Source organism: Balaenoptera borealis (assembly GCF_965194805.1).
Source record: "Balaenoptera borealis genome assembly, chromosome: 16".
NCBI lineage: Eukaryota > Metazoa > Chordata > Mammalia > Artiodactyla > Balaenopteridae > Balaenoptera > Balaenoptera borealis.
Window position 1 is genome coordinate 47578380 of NC_138872.1, and position 19595 is coordinate 47597974.

Sequence of the window (19595 nt, forward strand, 5' to 3'; positions counted from 1 at the left end):
AATCAAAACTACAATGAGGTATCACCTCACACCAGTTAGAATGGTGATCATCGAAAAATCTAGAAACAATAAATGCTAGAGAGGGTGTGGAGAAAAGGGAACCCTCCTACACTATTGGTGGGAATGTAAACTGGTGCAGCCACTATGGAGAACAGTATGGAGATTCCTTAAAAAAATAAAAATAGAACTACCATATGACCCAGCAATCCCATTACTGGGCATAGTATACCCAGAGAAAACCATAATTCAAAAAGACACATGCACCCCAATGTTCACTGCAGTACTATTTACTATAGCCAGGACATGGAAGCAACCTAAATGTCTATCGACAGAGGAACGGATAAAGAAGATGTGGTATATATATACAATGGAATATTACTCAGCCATAAAAAAAGAACAAAATAATGCCATTTGCAGCAAGGTGGATGGACCTAGAGATTGACATACTGAGTGAAGTAAGTCAGACAAAGAAAGACAAATATCATATGATATTGCTTATATGTGGAATCTAAAGAAATGGTACAAACAAACCTATTTACAAAACAGAAGTGGAGTCACAGATGTAGAAAACAAACTTGTGGTTACCGGGGGGAAAAGGGGGAGAAGGGATAAATTGGGAAATTGGAATTGACATATACACACTACTATATATAGAATAGATAACTAATAAGAACCTACTGTATAGCACAGGGAAATCTACTCAATACCCTGTAATGAACTATATGGGAATAGAATCTAAAAAAGAATGGTATAGGTATACGTAGAACTGCTCAGGGGGGCGATCACACCAGTCCTCTTCCCGCACCATTCTCTGCTCCAAGAGGATCCCCCTCGGGGTCACGGACATGGCAACGAAAGACAGAACGAATCCCTCGTGGCAGTGCTCGAGCTGTGAATTGAGGATGACTTCCGGGCACTGTGCCGGGGCCACGGCTAGGCCTACGTGACATTTCTACCACCAGGCAGACACCCGCTCAGCCCACACGAGCTCCGTTGTCAATGGATAAAGGGGGTCGACACCAGCTTGGAAGGGCAGCTGGGAGCCTGATGGGGAGGGGTGGAAGGTGGGGAGGAGGAGGGACACAGCAGGTTTGGGCTACAGGGGCAGACCCGTGAGGGCACAGGGACAAGACCGGTGGAGAAAGAGCTGGGAGAAGGCGGAAGCACCATCTGAAAGTCCTCGAATGTCAAGGTGAAGAGTACAGACCTGGTCCGGGGTGCAGCACGGAGCCGGGGTCTGCAAGCAGGCAACTCAGATGGATGGAATGACTTACAAGAAACAACCAACCAACCGACCAACCAACCACATTCAGAGGTGGTGCAGATAGATTCTGGGCATCATCTGCAGTGCCCACAAAGGGAAGAACGAGACCCTAAGTAGGGAGCTGGATGTAGGGAAGGGAAGGAGGGGTGGATCCTGAAGACTTGAGGGGAATCTGCCAGCGCTGGGCGCCTGGATGGGGTTGGGGAAGGGTGGCTTGTGGAAGCTAGGGAATCCAGGAAAAGGAGGGTTCCAAGATGATGCTGAGCTTCTCGGCCCTCAGCCAGGACCACCTAGAACTCTTCCAGCCCAGATGACGCCTTTCTTACTGTCTCTTTCACACAACACAGCCTTGCAATCTGACAGCTCTCCGTGTCCACTTCTATGATTAGGTGCAGATAACTTTGCTGCCTTGTCTAGGGCATCACCTGTCGGCCCCCACATGTTTTCACAGAGACCTTGCAGGGCAGGAAGATACTTTTCTCACGGGTGGTTGAGGAACATTAGCAATGATGCTGGGAAGGGCTGTGGACCATGTGTTTGTCCAGCACAGGATTTCTGTGGCCAGGCTTCCAGGAAGAGACTCCACGAGCACCATAACCCCGGGGCTTTCTCAATTACCCTAGAATGCTCAGACCATCCACCTTACCCAGGACCCTTGAGTCCTGCAACTCATCTGGGTCATTTCCAGGAGCCAGGACAGATGCGAAACCACAAATCAAGGCTCGCTGCTCATGGTTAGCAACTCTGGCTTAAAAGCACACACTGGATAGGGGAAGATGACGCTGAAAAAGAGGTCTGCTGATTGTCTTTCAAAGACCCACGCTTTGCACAAAATCATGTGAGCCCTAATAACCAAGAAAGGGATAATCAACATGTGGAATTCAGCTGTGAGCCAAGAATGTAACCACGAATTCCCACACCTTATGAAGTGGTCCTACCTGGAAGTAGGGAATCGCTGGTGTGTGTGGAGGGCAGCTCTGCAGGGACACAAGAGGTTCATTGAGTCCCTAGATTCAACCCCGGCTCTACAGCAGAGGCCACTTCCTAGGAAAGACTGCGCTGGGGCCCCACTCAGGTCATCTGTCCTCAGAGTCCCTTTTACTTCTTTCACGAAGCATTGTTTTCTCTTATAATTCGTTATTATGGGTTTAATATTGTATTTGATCAATATCCTTCTTTGGTACCAGACTGAAAGCCCCATGAAGTGGGATGGCTTCTGGCTTTTCTCTCCCTGGTGCCTAGGACAGAGCCTGGCTGATCACAGGTGCTCAATCAATGTGAGTCAAAAAAAAAGCATGATGAGTAAACGAAGAGCCAGTGGGTCCAGGGCTGTGCGGAGGGACAGCCCATCTCAGCAACCAAGTGCTACCCTGGCAACCCTGAGTGCTACCCTGGCAACCCTGAGTGCTACCCTGGCAACCATTTTTACAACGAGCCTCCAAGGAGTCAGTATTAAATGTCCAAGGGGCGGTTGCCTTCATCCTTATGGATAACTGCATGCCTAAATTGTGGAATAATTAATAATAACTAACAATATTATTTATCTAATATTATTATAATGAATGATATTATTATTCCATAATAACTAATTACAAGATAGCCATAGTAAAGAGTAACAATGTCTATAAAGAAGAAGAGGGAAAGAAGTATAAGGTAACTATATCATCCACTTGGAGCACCTAATGAATAAATGAAACAATTTAAGCTCGGCAGAAAAAAAAAAAAAAGACAACACCAAGTTATATAGTTCCAGCCACTTTCACACATTTTCCTCAAGGGCATTTGACTCAGGAGAGAAGAAGCAGACCTGCCCTCCGTGGGTTCAGGCAGCCTCTCACCTCTTGTCTGATGGATTCTTTCATAGGACATGGCCCAGAAATACAAGTTAACTACTTTACCTGTTATTCAACTGAAAAAAAAAAAAAAAGATTTTTCCCAGGACTGCAGGAAAAACTGGCTACATTGGACTTAACAGTAGGTAGTATTGGGTCCAACAAATTCCTCAGGAATTTTCAAAGGCAGTTTGGACTCTATTCCATTTTCTCCTTTTGCTGGGACTTTAAAATCTAACTACTAGGTGAGATTCAGCTCCACTGCACTTCCTGAGCATAAGGTGGTGATTATGGACGATCCAATATTTAGGCTGATGTAGGCGGTGCCTTGGGAGAAGGGGGGTTTGGGTCCACCAGGATGAAATGAATATCTCAGCGAAAGACAGAATCCAGGAACCAAAGAGGAGTCAGGAGCCTGGTCCACGGGAGGCTTGAGGGGCCCCTCTTGTGCCTCCAGTGGTGGATTTTACACAGGTTTGATTCAAATCAAGTAAACAGGCTGCAAACTAAGATGGCTGCGTCCACAAAGCTTAACTCTTAGGACTGAGAATCGAGACCATCTGTGTCAACACAACTTAAGTATTTCTTCCAGGAAGTTATTGTAAACCAATAAATAACTCTGCTGTTCATGGCAGGAAATTCCTACAAAACAATCTGTCCTGGCACAGTTTGCTCACCTGGGAAAACAGCTTGCTGATCAATGGCTTACTCACCAAGATTCCCTTTAAGGCCCTCGTCTTGCTGTATCCACCCATCCTGAACTATATTACATCACAAACTTTGCTGAAACCCAGTCGATTCTCTGCCTTGAGAAGCACAGCTTAAAGGGTTTGGGCCTGGACCTCTAAACCCTATAAAGATGCCTCCTGACCTTAGACACCAATAGGCCTGTGCCCTGGCGATGCCCTCCTTGACAGCAGTTGCTTGAATGAACTTGGCTTTGCTTTACCAACAGGCTCTTCTGATGGATTTTTTGGAGCCCACAACTGACAGAATAAATCAGGTTTGGCCTCTTGGAAACAGGAAGCATATAAATGCTATGATTAGCCTATGACAGATTTCAAATGCACATTTCACCTCCACTTCCCTCCTCTTTTACATGATTCTGTATTTTCCAAATGTCTACAATGAGTTTGCATTATTCTGAGGGTGAGTGAGAGGATGCAAAGCAAACACCATAAGAAGAAAATCAATTCCCAAGTGTACATTAGAAACGATTGTCAGGTCTTAATTTAAAACACACACACACACACACACACACACACACACACACACACACAGTATATAAAATACCCATTGAGCAGTTCATCTCATTAAGCTAGCAAGGTCTCCCACTGACATCAAAAGGCATGCAGAAAAGTGGTCCAGTCTTAATCAGGCTGCCTTGGTTCTCTCAGGCCTCTGGGGTGTTTTATAAAATACACCAGCAAAAACGTTCAGTCAGTTTAGGGTAAGGCCCAGGGATCTGTGTGTAGTTCTCTTTTTTTAATGAGCACTTAAGTGATTCACAGAATCAAGCCAAGTGTAAAAGCACAGGAGCCTACAGCCGACTCACTAGAATGCCAAGTCCAGCTTCCATCAAAAACGGTCCAGATGAAAAAGGACCAGGTTGGCAGTTGACAAAGAAAGGATGCCTCAACTGTCTCACTCAGGTGGCATCTCCCCATGCCTGGGTCCTGGGCCTGTCTGGAAGCACACTGACTCACAAAAGCCCCGACCTCCTGTAAAATCTGGGAATAGCTCACAGCTGGGCTCAGGCAGGGTCCCCAGCCAGAGCTGGCTCAGAAAGCAGGCTTCCCCCACCGTCCTCTGCAGCCCTACAGCTCTCCGTGCAGCCAGCGTGGGAAGTGAGATGCCCGTTAGCAACCCCAATCAAGGCCTCCTTTTACCTTAAAGAAACTTCCTCGCTTCTCCAGACCGCAGGCGCCCATGGTCCAAGCTGACATTTCCCGCGGCGAGACTCTACTGCACGCCTGGGACTCCTGAAGGTAGAGACATTTGTAATGGTTAGTCCAGCCTGTAGGAAATTCCTTTCTAAGCCACAGAACACTCACAACAACAGTCCTGCCAAGATCTTTTTCCATCAACAACAGAGTGCCATTTTATTTCCCACCAAAGCCCTTCCATCTCCTTTCAGGCTGATTTCCTGCTACAGACAGCACAGTTCCTAGACTCAGCCCCACCTCGCTGCCCGCTACCCCCCTCCCGCTCCTCCAGCTGACGCCGAAGCCCCCTGGGACTGCGGAAAGCATAATGATTGCTCTGTGTGTTTGCTTGACCTCACGCTCAAGTCCTAAAGGGACAATGTTAGATGTCACTGTAATCTGCTCCAAAGCTCATGGACTTAATGTGGTTGATCACAGAAGGCCAGCGGAAGAGTGAGGGCCTGCATGTCCCAGGAAATCCTGCAGAAATGGGATGAGGTCATTATGAGCTTGGCTGGCCCTCTCCCTCCGGCAAGGTCAACACAAGGGCACTGGGAATAAATCCCTCTATTTTCTCCAAAGAAATCAAAGACTGGGATGAAATCCTGTGTCCCTGTTTTCAGAGATCAGTTTGTGTTAAGAAACAGCTCCAGGATAACCGGGGAAGAGGGGAGTGGACTTTGGAACGTGGAGAGGAATTTAAGGGCATGATATGATTCTGAATCATAACTGTGGCTATTTGAGCTTGGAATTTCCCTCACTGGAGCATCAAAACCCAATAATCTTCCCTCCTGGCTACAACGCCTTCCATGTCCACTTGTAAATAAAACACACACACACCCACGCAGCTGGCCCCTCCCCGGCCAGCATGCATGGAGAGGATACCTGGGGGAGCATCCCGGAACCACCCTCCTGGACCAGGAGCAATTATGAAACCACCCTCCCGCTCACATAACTTGCACAAGATGTGGCTGGTCCTAACCACAACCAGCCTGATGGAAGGACGATAAAGGAAACATTAAATGAAAACATGTCTGGGGATCTTAAAAGGGGTTCAGCTGCAGGGGTAGAGCGGGAAGGCACCAAAGCCACAGTAGCCGCTGCCAGTTTGCTGAGGCTCTTTCATTATTAGCTGCGGAACAGAGAGGCAGCAGCACTCAAGGGCATTTCAACAAGTGGAAAAGCATAATGACTTTGCAGAGAACTGCATACGTTAGGAAGCAAGGATCTTTGGAGACAGGCACATTTCTGCCCCAAGATCGGCCCCTCCCTTCACATCCGCAGTGGGCTGTGATGACCAGTGGAATTCCATCTCGGAAAATGAGAACGCAGCACACACCCACCCCTTCCTCTGGGGCCGTCACCTATGTGAGTCATTTCTCCGTGGCTCGGTCCCTTTAAAGGTTCAGAGGTATCTTCCCTGTTATTCTTCTCACTTGGAATCCCATTGGGATGAAGGTCAACCTTCCAAAACCTCCTGAGATGACTGGTGAGCTTTCTATTGCGATTCTGCTGACTCTGAGATTCACATTCTCGGGCTCAGCTGCTGAATGCAGCCCCAGCTCCAAGCCCTTTGAAGTTCATCATTTATCAGCGAAGTCCACGGATTGGAGTGACTCCAGAAGGAAAATACGGTGCTGTCTTCAGAACAAGCAGCAGAACCACAACCACACTGTAACCTTGGGAACAAATGATTAACTGTTTCAACCCAGAAGCACACAAATAAAAAAGTACACTTCTTGAAACCAAGCCTAATGCCTGTAATTCTTTTTCTTCCAGACGCTGTCTCGGCAAGGAATTTGACATGGCATAGCAGTGAAGGGACGGCTTGGGGAGAGCCAAGCCGTTCATTCCTCATCCAGACCTAAGTCCCTTTGTTTTGTTCAGAAATTTTCCGAGTACAAACCCTTTCTGATGAGCCAGGACAGGGAGGGAATTTTGCCTATAACAATGGAGCAGTCTGGAAATCCGTGCGTTTACTACATTAATTAGCTGCCTGAAAACTGCACACGAACACTTCCACCTCAAGTGGTCCTCAAGGAAACATCCAGTTTGGATTCTGTGCGAGACCGGCAGATCCATCACATTTCTTCCAGAGGATGCAGGTTGCATCCCCGCTTCTTCAGAAGGCTGCTCCAGGATAGAGATGAGAGCAGGTGACAAAGACAGGCGGCCAAGGGCCACGGCAGGCCCTTCCCACAGAATGAAATCCAAGTGGACAGAACATCACACATTGTTCTAATTCTTAAAAATAAAGTTCTTAAGGGCCCCAAAGAAGTTTGGGTTTCAGGTCTTTCCTGTCGTAGCAATAGTCCTTCCCAAAGCATAGCCTCTGACACTCCAGCTCAACACAGACAGACATTTAACACAATTTATAAGGACACTTTCTTTCCACTTGTGGTTCCTACCCTTCCCCCCAAAGGGTTAGGTTACACCGGTAGTTTCATCCTAAAACCACCCCAGTAACAGCCTGGACCAAGAAACAGAAAAGGTACCGTAGTTGGAGAGGCTGTAAAATTCCTCCAGACTTATACGGTGGAAGCTTGCTTCTTGCTTGGTTTCCCCGAACGGTGGAGCGGATTCTCGAAAAAGGAGCCTAGCACATCCAGTGGATCTTTCCAGATGCTAGCTGAAAGCTAGCAAAAAAAAAAAAAAAAAGAGAGAGAGAGAAAAAAAAGCCCTAATGGGACTAAAGGACACTGCAAGCACTTTGGAGCTGCCAAGCCTTTTCAATAACAGCACTGAAGGAATGTAAACGAAGCTGGTCGCTGCGGTCCAGCTAAAGGACAAAGGCAGGAAGCGAATATTCCTGACTCTTCCCCCAACACCGGGCTCGGCCACTTTGGAGGGAGGCTCGCAGTGGCTTCCATGTGGCCCCAAGAGCGAGTGCTGAGGTGAAGTCTGTCCTGAGATTTCAGCATCCAGGACTCACTGAGTCGTCCGGCTGGGCGCCAGGCTGCACGGACTGCCGCTGAGCAGGATGGCTCCCGGCCGGCCTTCCAGCCCATTCCGCTGGGAGCGCTGGGGCACCGCCACCTGGCCCTGGGCTGTGGGCTGGCCGACGGGGCTGGAACACCCAGAGCCTGGTTTTCAGTTCACTGAGCCACGGAGCTAAGTCACTGGCAAAATCCCAGCTGTTGCTCGAAATTCCAGCTTGCCAAATCTGGGCAAGATAGGCTACATCTGAGATGGATCTCCTCCTCCTCCCCCGTCCACCCGGATTTATTTAGTCAGCCTATACCCTTCCTATTCCATTTGCCTCAGGTCACAAGAGCAAACCCACAAAGCAGCAGCAGTAACACTGACATGGGCAACCACGACTCCCAAGTCTGATTTAAAAGAGACTCGCCTTGTTCAAGTCACAGGGGTTCTCATCACCTGCTGCTGTGAAAGTCGGCCACAGAAGCTTTCTAATCACTCTGTTCCTTCTTCTTTCTAGCAGTTGAATAAAGCGAGGCAAAGTGGACTTCACTTCTTGGTAAACAAGAGCTCATAATCATTTTACAGCCAAACTGACTGAAGTAAAAGGAAGTGACTCACCCCTGGGGACCTGTCAGGTCGAGGCCAATCCTGAGACAGGCATGTCACCTTTTTGTCTGGGTCCCTGAATGGCTCCGAGGATGGCAGGTCCTACCTCTTTTGAATGCTTTTCGTCTTTACTAAGAGGTAAAAGCCAGTGGGGCGGTTCTGTGTCTGGATCCAGGCAAGGTCTCTGAATATTTTCATAATTATCTTTGTATGACCACGGATTTTACAAGTTGAATAGAAAATTCTCTATTCCAGCCTCTGCCTTGACAATTCAAGTTATGTAAATTTAAAATTCGTTCTTTGAGCGTCTTGTATCACTGCCCAGCACCGATTATCTCTCAATCGTTAAACTTTTTAAAGTATTTTTAAGATCATAAACATTTTTCATTGAAAAGAGAACTAATTTGTGGGAAGTAAGAAATCAGAAGCAAAGAACTGTATTCCGAGGCCCCTTCCTCGATAACTGCTTTTAAATAGAATTAGGAACAATGCTCTTCGTCTTGACTTTCACAAGAGTAACCAAGGATAATAAAATAATTTTTCTTCTTTTTTTAGGAAGGTGCTCACAGGTGAGACTGTGCATTTCTGCCACTCACAGGATTGGCCTGGAACAAACTCCAGGGGAGGTCCATCCCTTTTGTCCTTGGAAAACGGATGTCTCACAGAGACGCTGCAGAAGCTCTGCCGCTGCCCACGAAGCCCGGGTGTGGATGTCTCCACCAAAGGCAATGAACGTGCCCTGGACACAGGTGGGCAGCTCTGCTGTTGGAAGTTCCCCCTTCCCTCGGATGGGAAACTGCCTCTCTTACCTCCCACCCGATGCCCTCATTTTACCCCTCCGGCCATCCAAGAGCTAGCCTCCCGCCTCCTTCTCCTTGTCCCTGCAGGATGACAGCTTCTCAGGCCTCAGGGCTGCTGCACTCTGCCTGCCTAGAACAGGGCTGAGAAGGGAGGGGGGTGACCCCCAAGGTCATTCTCAGAAGTACGTGTCTTTTAACTTCCTCACTTGAAAAGCACCATATAGTCAGTTGTCACACCCAGCATTCCTGCGCAGAGACCACACGTACAATGAAGAAGCCCCACAAGCCGCATCGGCCCTGAACCCGAAGGACACCACGGAGGGAAGCCACACCCTCCAGGGCTCCCCCAGGTTTACTGTCAACGTGTGAGCACCCGAGTTTAGAGCTTTCCTTCCCAACGCTCTCTGGCCACGATGGTAAAAGGGTCGACACTGGTGGTTAATTTTAACTGGAGGTTTATAACCTGGCGGCTCTTGGATGGAGTCTACACTGCAGATACAATAGACGAAGTAACACACTTTTTCACAATTTGAATAAACAGTCTCCAGAGACCCCGAGTCAAAAATTCATGTCGCAGTCGTTTATGAGAGGTAACTTCAGGACACACTGGTCGGGCAGAGGGGATGTGACACAGGGGAGGAAGGGCAGCAGTACAAAGGGCATCACCAAGCAAGCAATCAGCGTGGGTGACTGGGTTGGGAACTCTGAGAGCCAGTGTAGACCATGGCTCAGGTAGTCCCAACTGAGGGGTATTTTTCTGACTCCCCCCAGGGGGCCTTGGGTCACCAGCACCTCCAACATACCCCTGGTGCCGGCAAAGTGGGCTCTTGGGGCCGAAGAGAGCCCTTGGGCAAAGCTGGCAGTTGGAAATCAGGCCACCATGCGTGGAAATGCCAAACGCCCAAGGGATACGGGAAGGTCTTGACAGTGTCTGCTACACCTGGTGGCTCAAAAAAATCGGACATTTTGCCTAAAATGTGGGTGTCTAGCTTCTCTGTCACAGTGAGCTGTCATCCCAGCATGGCCATGGCTGGCTGGCTTGGAGGGTTCTCTCTGGCTGGGATGTGAGCTCCTCCAGTTCAGCAGTGCCCACAGGTTTGCTCTCTGTACCCAGACACCCTGCCTGACCTACCACACCCCTCGTAAAGCACCTGCCGTGCCCAGCTCCTGCCTGAGGTGCAGAGGGCGGTGATTCTGCCCATTCGGTTCTCTCAGCTGACTGGATGACCCAGCGATGTCATATGACCCAGGCTAGTAATTCACTGGCTGTTCTCAGATGAGGGAGAACCTTCTGAGCTGAGAGTCACAGGGTACGTGCTTACCCGTGAAAGCTGGATTGTGAGCCACATGCCAACTTAATTGATGAGGAGCAGATACCCTGAGTGAGCAGATATGAGAAGCCTTTGGACCACGGGGGTGGGGGGGATGGGGGAGGGGAGAGTCTTGACTCTCAGCCTCAGGCTGATGGCTTTGTACCTCCCACCAGGCCTGGCAGTGCCAGGGTCCAGGGCATCTTGTATCCTGACAATAAGGGTCCCCTCTTCTTGAGCAGGTGCATAGATGTATATTCCCTTCCGTCAAATATGCTTTGACCAGAAGAGCTTCAGAAAGATGACCATGAGTTCTCCAAAGCAAGTAGAACTTCAAGCTGTTTATCATCATCTTATCAAATGTTTAATTCAAAGATCTTGGGGGAACCCTCCTACACTGTTGGTAGGAATGTAAATTGGTGCAGCCACTGTAGAGAACAGTAGGGAAGTTCCTTAAAAAACTAAAAATACAGTTACCATATGATTCAGCAATCCCAGGCCTGGGCACATATCCAGAAAAGATGAAAATTCCAATTCGAAAAGACACATGCACCCCTATGTTCATAAGCACTATTTACAATAGCCAAGACATGGAAGCAACCTAAATTTCCATTGACAGATGAATGGATAAAGAAGATGTGGTGTGTGTGTGTGTGTGTGTGTGTGTGTGTGTGTGTGTGTACACACACACACACAATGGAATACTACTCGGCCGGAAAAAAGAATAAATTGATGCCATTGGCAGCAACATGGATGGACCTAGAGATTATCATACTAAGTGAAGTAAGCCAGATAAAGACAAGATATCATATGATATCACTTATATGTGGAATCTAAAATATGACACAATGAACTTATTTACAAAACAAATAGACTCACAGACATAGAAAACAAACTTATGGTTACCAAAGGAGGGCGGGAGGGATAAATTAATCCACAAATGATCTGTGGATTAACAGATACACGCTACTATATATAAAACAGATAACCAACAAGGACCGGCTGTACAGCACAGGGAACTATATTCAACATCTTGTAATAACCTAAAATGGAAAAGAATCTGAAGAAGAACATAACTGAATCACCTTGCTGTACACCTAAAACTAACACAACATTGTAAATCAACTATACTTCAAGTAAAAAAGCAAAGATCTTGGAATAAAGCACACACTGATAAAGAAAAAGCTCCATTAAACCAGAACAGAACTTGCAGATGTCGCCGTTGGTGGGGGTTTCCTAGGTGAATAGGAGAGAGGGAGGCCTTTGGACCATCCGAGGGAAGATGCTTCAGTTGGGGAGTGAGGCGGACGAGCAAAAAGCACATTTCCCCCTCTTCTATCACGATCCCAAAGGTGTGTGTGGGCTTTGCTGCCTGGGTGTACCTCTTCTCTTTTAAAAAAATTAAGTTTCTGGGACTTCCCCGGCAGTTCAGTGGTTAGGACTCCGCGCTTCCACCGCAGGGGGCACGGGCTCCATCTCTGGTTGGGGAACTAAGATCCGGCAAGCTGCGCGGTGAGGTCAAAGAAAAAAAAATTTAAGTTTCTGACTTAAAAGAAATGGAATTGAGTCGGCTTTTCTGATAAGAGTTGTGGACGGTTGTAAAGATGTTTTTACCTTATTTTAATCTGGTCTCTGTGTCTTCAAGGAAGTTTTAACTCAGTGCTTAATAAGCACAAATATTTTCATTGGAATTATACAAATATCGATCATTTTCATGGAGAAAATATTTTCTGGAGCAAACTCCATTAAGCCATCTTAATTGCTTAGCAGTTCCTTATACAGCGCAGACAACTGTTTAAAACTTGCTTCTGTCCTATTTTAATTTTGTACCTTCTTTTCTAACATAAGAAATTAAAGCTATTGAATATTCTGTGTTTTATTCCGAAAGCTTTATAGTTTTAGCTTTTTTTTTTTTTAAATTATTTTATTTTATTTTCGGCTGTGTTGGGTCTTTGCTGCTGTACGCAGGCTGTCTCTGGTTGCAGTGAGCGGGGGCTACTCTTCGTTGTGGTGCGCTGGCTTCTCACTGCGCTGGCTTCTCTTGCTGGGAGCACGGGCTCTAGGTGCGTGGGCTTCAGTAGTTGTGGCATATGGGCTCAGTAGTTGTGGCTCTTGGGCTCTAGAGTGCAGGCTCAGTAGTTTTGGCACATGGGCTTAGTCGCTCCGCAGCATGTGGGATCTTCCCGGACCAGGGCTTGAACCCGTGTCTCCTGCATTGGCAGGCGGATTCTTAACCACTGTGCCACCAGGGAAGCCCCTATAGTTTTAGCTTTAATGCATAGATCTATGATCCATCTCAAATTAATTTTTGTGTATGGTGTAAAGCAGGGGTTTTAAAGTCCTTATTTTTCCATATGGATACCCATTTAATTTTAAATTTGTGGAAACTAGTTTTTAGGGAATTCTGTTCCTTGTAAACTTTATATCAGAGCTGTGATTGATCGAACAGAATTTTGTCTTCATGAAATGCTACTGATTAAAGTTCCTGCCCTGTAAGGTGGCTGTGGTTATTCTCATTATTTCTATGAAGTTGTCCCAATTTTCCTGTGTTAAATTTTGAATATATATTTTGCAAGATTATTTGATGCTTCTGTAAAATCTTAGTCAATAACAAACATGACTGTGCAGTTTTAGCTGTTGTCAGGTTTTCTTCTACTACCAGCATAAAATATTTCTCAGACCAAGTATTTTTCACTTTCAAAAATTACAAACAAATGTAACATCAGGTTTGGATCTATCACAAACTATGTTCAGTGCAGCTTTATCTATTTCATTATGAATTGGCTACATTACTGGATATTTTGTATTTCTTAGAAAATCAGTGAGAAAAGTGAAAGTGATTCTCCTCAGGGCCTCTGAGAGTACTCAAGCAATACCCCAGCGAAGGAAATTGGGTCATTTGCAGAGACGTGAATGGACCCAGAGAGTGTCATACAGAGTGAAGTAAGTCTGAAAGAGAAAGCAAATATATAATAATGCATATATGTGGAATCTAGAAAAATGGTATAGATGATCTTATTTGCAAAGCAGAAACAGAGACACAGACTTAGAGAACAAATGTATGGATCCCAAGGGGGGAAGGGGTGGGAGGAATTGGGGGACTGGGATGGACACATATACATTATTGATACTATGTATAAAATAGACAACTGATGGGAACATACTGTATAGCACAGGGAACTCTACCTAATGCACTGTGGTAACCTAAATGGGAGGGAAGGCCAAAAGGGAGGAGATCTGTATGTGTATGGCTGATTCATTTTGTTGTGCAGTGGAGGCTAATACAACATTGTAAAGCAACCAGACTCCAATAAAAATTAATATAAAAAAGGAATACCCCAGCAATGGGTTATTATAATTCCAAACTCCATACCCTTTATTCTTTTACTATTTTTTGGTTTGTTTAGTAACAACCTATGTCATTAGCTGACAAAAGAGTAAAGACCATACACCAAGTCCAAACGGCTACAGAAAAATGTCCTCTTTAACAGAGCATATCTCATGTTCAGCGTTCTTACTGAAATGAAATAAAATGAAATAAAACAGTCCCAGGTTAAAATGTCATGACAACCACCTCTATGAAGGAAAAAAAAATGACGTCATCACTATGTAATAAACTAGGGTGGAGAGTGCCTGGAATTTCATGGACTAATTTGCGTCTTTCTCCTTCATTTTGATCCTGCACACGCTGACATCTTTCCAAACTTCCCACTTCATCATTAGAATATTTATCCTCCCCTTTAATCAGTGATATGCTGGAAAATGTTTAACAACTGGCTTCCTGGAGAATAAAAGCTCCAAGTTTTAGCATTTGCCTACTTTGTCGGGTAAATCCTCCCATTGGGGCCAATTTCAAGCTACCAACGTGACAGCAGTGGGCTTGTAGAATTCACGAAAATTTAACAATCAGCTCTAGTGAGCAGAGAGAACTGGCTCCAGCTCCCACTGCACCCACTTCACCCATTCTCCACCGCAAGGTCTCTGAAGAGGTTGCTTTTATTTGATTCTTCATACACGGAAGTCATACAAGAGAGCAAAAGTAAGAAACAGGATCTCCAGACTGAAACCAGTGCTCTCTCCATGAAACCACATTATTTGTCCCTAGTAAGACATGAAATATTTCTGGCTATCACCTTCACCACGTTAAATGGTACCATCAGGAACACTGAAGGAAGCCGTATGCTCAGTCTGTTATTTTAGATTTAGAAGGTACCATGTTTTAAAGGTTGAAGAAGAGAAGAGCTTCGTTTAGCCCACAGACACTGGGGATTCACATGCTTTATTCAGAGTAGTCTCTCCAGCACCTTACACAGTGCCTGGCACGTAGGTGCTCAATAAATGTTGGAAAAGTAAGTGCATGAGATTTTACACACACGTCATTGAGGCTGAAAGGGAGGGTTTTAAAGGAATGGTTTCATCCAAGCAGAAGACGATAGGAAGAACACAGCTTCAGGAACGACAAGGCAAGCTCAAATGCCAGGAACATGCATTCCATGCTGTCGACCCACACACCATGCTGGAAGACACGTTCTTTATACCACCTTGAAACACAAGAACATTGGCTTACGGAGCCCATGTGTTCTCCCTGTGACTGGATTTTTCCTGGGGAGTCTGTGATCTGGAAGCCTCTCCTCTCTCTGTAACATACAGACCCACTGTTCTCTCCGCATCCTCAGCTCTTTCATTTCTGCACCCACAGAATCCTCAAGAGGTCTCCAGGTGTGTGTCCAAGCTAGCACAGCTTCACTTGAGACCACAAAACAAAAGAAATCCACAGAAAAGACGCCAAACTCCCAATGAAACATAACTAGCCGAGCAAGTGGGCTTCTCCATGTGTTTGTGCATGCACTTGCATCATGTGTTACGGGGATTAGACCCTTAAAATTCCCATCCTTGCTCTTAGGAAGTGGGCTGGAGGACAGCTGAGCCTCCTCTGGAGATACCCTCCTTCTAAGCCCGCAGATTCCACGTGGCCTGCTGAGCAGAAGCGCACCGTCCAGCACCAAAGTAACGAAATACCACGATACCTTCTGTACAGAGTAAGTGCCCTATTCACATGTATTAATACTATCTCACAGCCAGAATCCGTGTTATCAAGGGAGGTGCATATAGGTATAAACAGTTGCTCTCCAAAATAATTTATTATTTTATGTGTCTGCAAAAGAGTCATGGAAACCCACAGAGGTCAGTAAGGTTCTCAGTGACGTCTGCTGCCATCACCAAAAAGGTGGTTTTTGTCTGAAATTGTGCCTCCGAAGTTCAGGCGTGTTTAAAAAGTCTGTCTCTCAACTGGCCAAGGGCACTTGCAGCTTTTGCTGGGAGAGACAAGCACAGACGACTGGGGCGTTTCACAAATCCAGTTTCATGTTACTCGGTTTGGCACAAGCTACAAGTACCAAACAGTTTCTGCAGGCTCTGCGGGCTGTCTTTAAAGCTCAGGGCTTTCCTCTCAATGGTCTACCCCTCCTATCCTCTTGGTCAGGAGTCTGACCCATGCTTAGGGCACGGAGGCCAGACAGGCAGGTACAGTTAGCGTGGAGGCCAAGGGGGCAGGGAGGCAGCTGGATCACCCTTTTCCATCGGGAGTACTGGCGGGTGAGGACACACTCACATCTGAGGAGAGAGCTTTGGGTCATAATGACAGCGTTGGGGTCAGAGTTCTGGAAAAAGAAATCAAAGGCAATGGGGTCAAATGGACTCACGGACGGATGGTCTGAGTGGACAGGGCAGTCAATGTGCCATTGACCTTGTCCGGGCTCTCATGCCTTCAAGGGCATGCTGGGCAGACACCAGTATTTTCAGGGCAAGAGGACAAATGGAGACTCAGATACTTTATGTCTGAATTTTTTAAAGTTATACATCAAGACGACAAGATGTTAACTAAAACGTGTTCTATCCTTCTACCACGACAAATTGAAATCATAAGGACTTGGAAAGCCTGGTTGCAATTGAAAATGTGCAGACTCTTCAGTATTCTGTGCTGATTGTGGGGACACGGGCCATCCTGAACGTACTCCGTGGCTTGTCACCCTTCTTTTCCCTGGAACAGCTTGGTGGACACCCCGGCCTTCCTGTCCAAGCCCTGTCCATCTCGCATTCCCTCCCAAACCCGCAGCCTATGGAAATGTACTAACTACGTCTCCAGAAGCAGAGCCAGCCCTCGGGCGGAGGGATGTGGGGGAAGTCTGCACAGGCAGTGCAAGCAGGTGTGGGGCGTGAGGACAGGGATTCCAAGGAACGTGTGTCTGAAGCAAGAGGCATCGGGGGATGCGGGCTCTGGGTCAGCACAGCCTTTGACCCTGTAGACTTCTCCTTCCATGGGGAGGGATGAGGCTAGAGTGGGGCTAAGGACACTACCAGAGGGCAGACTGGGTCATCCTACAGCCCACGAAAGGACGGACATGGGTTCCACCACTGCTTCGGGGCTTCTCCCACCCTCACCTGACCCTCATTTCCAGGTGTGTAAGGCTCAGTCCCAAGTGACCTGAGTTACACCCTTGTGGCACTTGGAGAAAACAGACAAGCTTGGATTCAACAGCCCTAAGGCCTCCTAATCTCTCTCTAGCTTCTAATTCCAGTTTACAAGGTCATGTTCTCTCCTTCAAAGCAGTCCAGCCATCGTGCTTCTCCTCTGCCTTCTCTCCTTCCCCAGCTATTCTGAAACACTGTAGCCCCCTCACTATGGGTCTACCACCCTGGGCTCCTCCCCCAATCCTGTCCTCATCCTAAACCAGATGCCCTTCGCCTCCCAGCATCCTCACTGTCGAGGTCCAAACACTCCCAGTACACACTGACAAATACCTCTGCCCTGTGTCTGAGATCAAGGCCCTATACGCACACTTGCTTAGGGGTTGGGGATATTCTATGACCCTCTATAATCAGCTTCCATTGACCTCGAGTTACTATAGATAACAGAACACTGGAAAACATGCCTGAGAATCCACCCCGAGCTGCTTATCTTGGTAAAACAAGGCCTCCCTCTCTTTGGGTGGCTGTAACAGGTCCCCAACAAAGGGGAAGATTAGAAGTGAATGCTTTTATCCTCCTGAAGGCCTTATCCTCTTGCTTTTCTCCAAAAGGCCGAAAGTGTTTTCTTCAAAGCCGGGAAGATAGTTTATGTCTGCTTCAATGCAGGACCAAACCATCCTTCTCACAGTCGCCTTTGGCTTAACCCAAATCGGTAGGGGGAGGTGTCTGGCTATAACAGAGCTATCGTCCCAATGCTGTCAGGACAGCGACCCAGGTGGTGTGTGGTATTTTGATCTACAGAGGGATTTTACCCATACAGCCTCATCTCACCTACCTGCTATGGCATCACAGGCTCCTTCATCTACAAACACGAGGCTCCCCTACAGCCGGAAGCTTCTATTTTAACCGAGGCTTCTCCAGGGACCCTGTTCTCAGCGCTCGAGAGCTTCCTTTTCCTTCCTGCTCCCTATTTTTGATTATTTTCTACCCCTCTATGATTTCACTGAGGTGTACAAAGAGAGTGGACAGAAGTCAATCATTCAGCTGGCAGGCTCACGCGTGATTTCTGGATCACAGCTCTTTGTTTTGTCTGCTTCCAATTTAGGAAAAAAAAAAAAAAAACAAAGCAAAACCAAACCAAAAAGTGTTTGTCGGGTCCTCTTACTCCTCCCCCACCTCCTTTTCTGAACTCAGAAAGATCTGCCTACAAAAAATTACAAAAAGAAGCACTCCTTTTTGGTTTCTGTCTCTGAAACGCTGACTTTCCACTCGGCATTCCTTTCCCCTGAAGTCCGCGCTCCCCTCTCTTAACGACAACACCAGGCTTGAATTCCCGCTTCACTGTTCCCATCGATCACCCCCAGTCCTGCGGGGTCTCTTGTCCAAACCTCGGTCATCTTCCTCCCCACTCGCCACATCCACTCAGGCCCTGGACCGAGGCATCCTCAATGTTTTGGGCACCTTGTTGCCATCTGTGGTCCCCACTGTGTGTCTGCCACCCTTCATCCCGCGGGTCCACCTCAAGGGAACGGCCCTTTCCAGCATCCCACTTCCCATTGCCGCGCTGCAGCCCGTTTTTAGGAACCTAATGTCCATGTTCCCTGGGTGAGTATTCACCGCCCCTTTTCAATCTGTTTCCAGCCTGATGTTCCAACCTCAGCAGTGATGCGTGTGCAGGCCGGCCCTGCCCCCTCCAGAATGGAGCTCCCACAAGAGTGGAGAAGGAGGACATTCCTGACTGGCACCCCCATCCTCGTGGTGTTTCACACCTGACATTTGCACGCTGTCACTTCCGGCCACACCGCAAACCTGGACCAGCGAGTTGACGCGGCCTAAGCGGGCAGCCGCGGGCAGGTGAGATTCTGAAGGCACGTGACGCCTGGTGCAACAGAGATGCCTCCCCGGACCCGGCTCCCGGACCGCCCAGGTGGGGCAGCTCCCAGGCGCTGTCCTGCGCTGTCTCCCAGGGTCCCCGTGAGATCAGGCTCCAGTCGCCCTAGGGTGGGAGCTGGCTTGACGACACACCCCTTCCTCTTTCCTTTCTCACTTCACGTCCTCTGGCCAGAGGACGGGCTCAGAGCTCACGCAGAGATGTCGGCCGGGGTGAGCATTGCTGCCTAAACCTCACCCCTCTCTCCTTGCTCGGCCTCCTTGTGACAGGTAACCAAAGGTTCTCTTTGCTGTGAGATCCAACTGCAGCCACAGGAGATCTGAACCTCGGTTTTCTCTGACTAGTTGTAATAAGAATCAGCCCAAAGCCGTGCCTGCACTTCTTTTTGACTCTTTCTGGGCCTGTGAGCTCCAGGACCTTCCCTGCCCTCTTGTTAGGACAATTAGTCCGCTGCTTGTTTCTGCTCTGCTGAATGCCTCCTTATTTGTACTCTGTGACACGCTTTAATATGCTGTTTTTATGTACCCAAAGAGGTAACTGCTCTAACTTTCAGAGTTCTTGATTCTCGTCGTGCTGG

General features: G+C 47.5%; 1 protein-coding gene and 1 pseudogene across 4 annotated transcripts in view; both read right to left on the reverse strand.

The window, feature by feature from the left end:
* RIN2 (Ras and Rab interactor 2) overlaps positions 1–5073 on the reverse strand; it is a 112620-nt gene extending 107547 nt beyond the window's left edge. For 2 of the 3 annotated variants that reach the window (XR_014235518.1, XM_082359541.1), the window contains exon 1: positions 4986–5069. Coding sequence is in view for 1 of the 3 variants with exons in the window: in XM_082359539.1 (XP_082215665.1) it covers positions 4986–5042 (57 nt within the window). In the remaining 2 variants the exon portion in view is untranslated. Of the gene's footprint in view, positions 1–4985 lie in introns of all 3 variants that reach the window. The other variant, XM_082359539.1, reaches the window with a different exon arrangement.
* Positions 1–5073, reverse strand: part of LOC309613088 (short coiled-coil protein pseudogene) — a 28189-nt pseudogene extending 23116 nt beyond the window's left edge. Inside the window, exon 1 of the transcript XR_014249785.1 lies at positions 4986–5073. The product of XR_014249785.1 is annotated as a short coiled-coil protein pseudogene (transcript). The remainder of the gene's footprint in view (positions 1–4985) is intronic.
* Positions 5074–19595: the final 14522 nt, after the last annotated feature.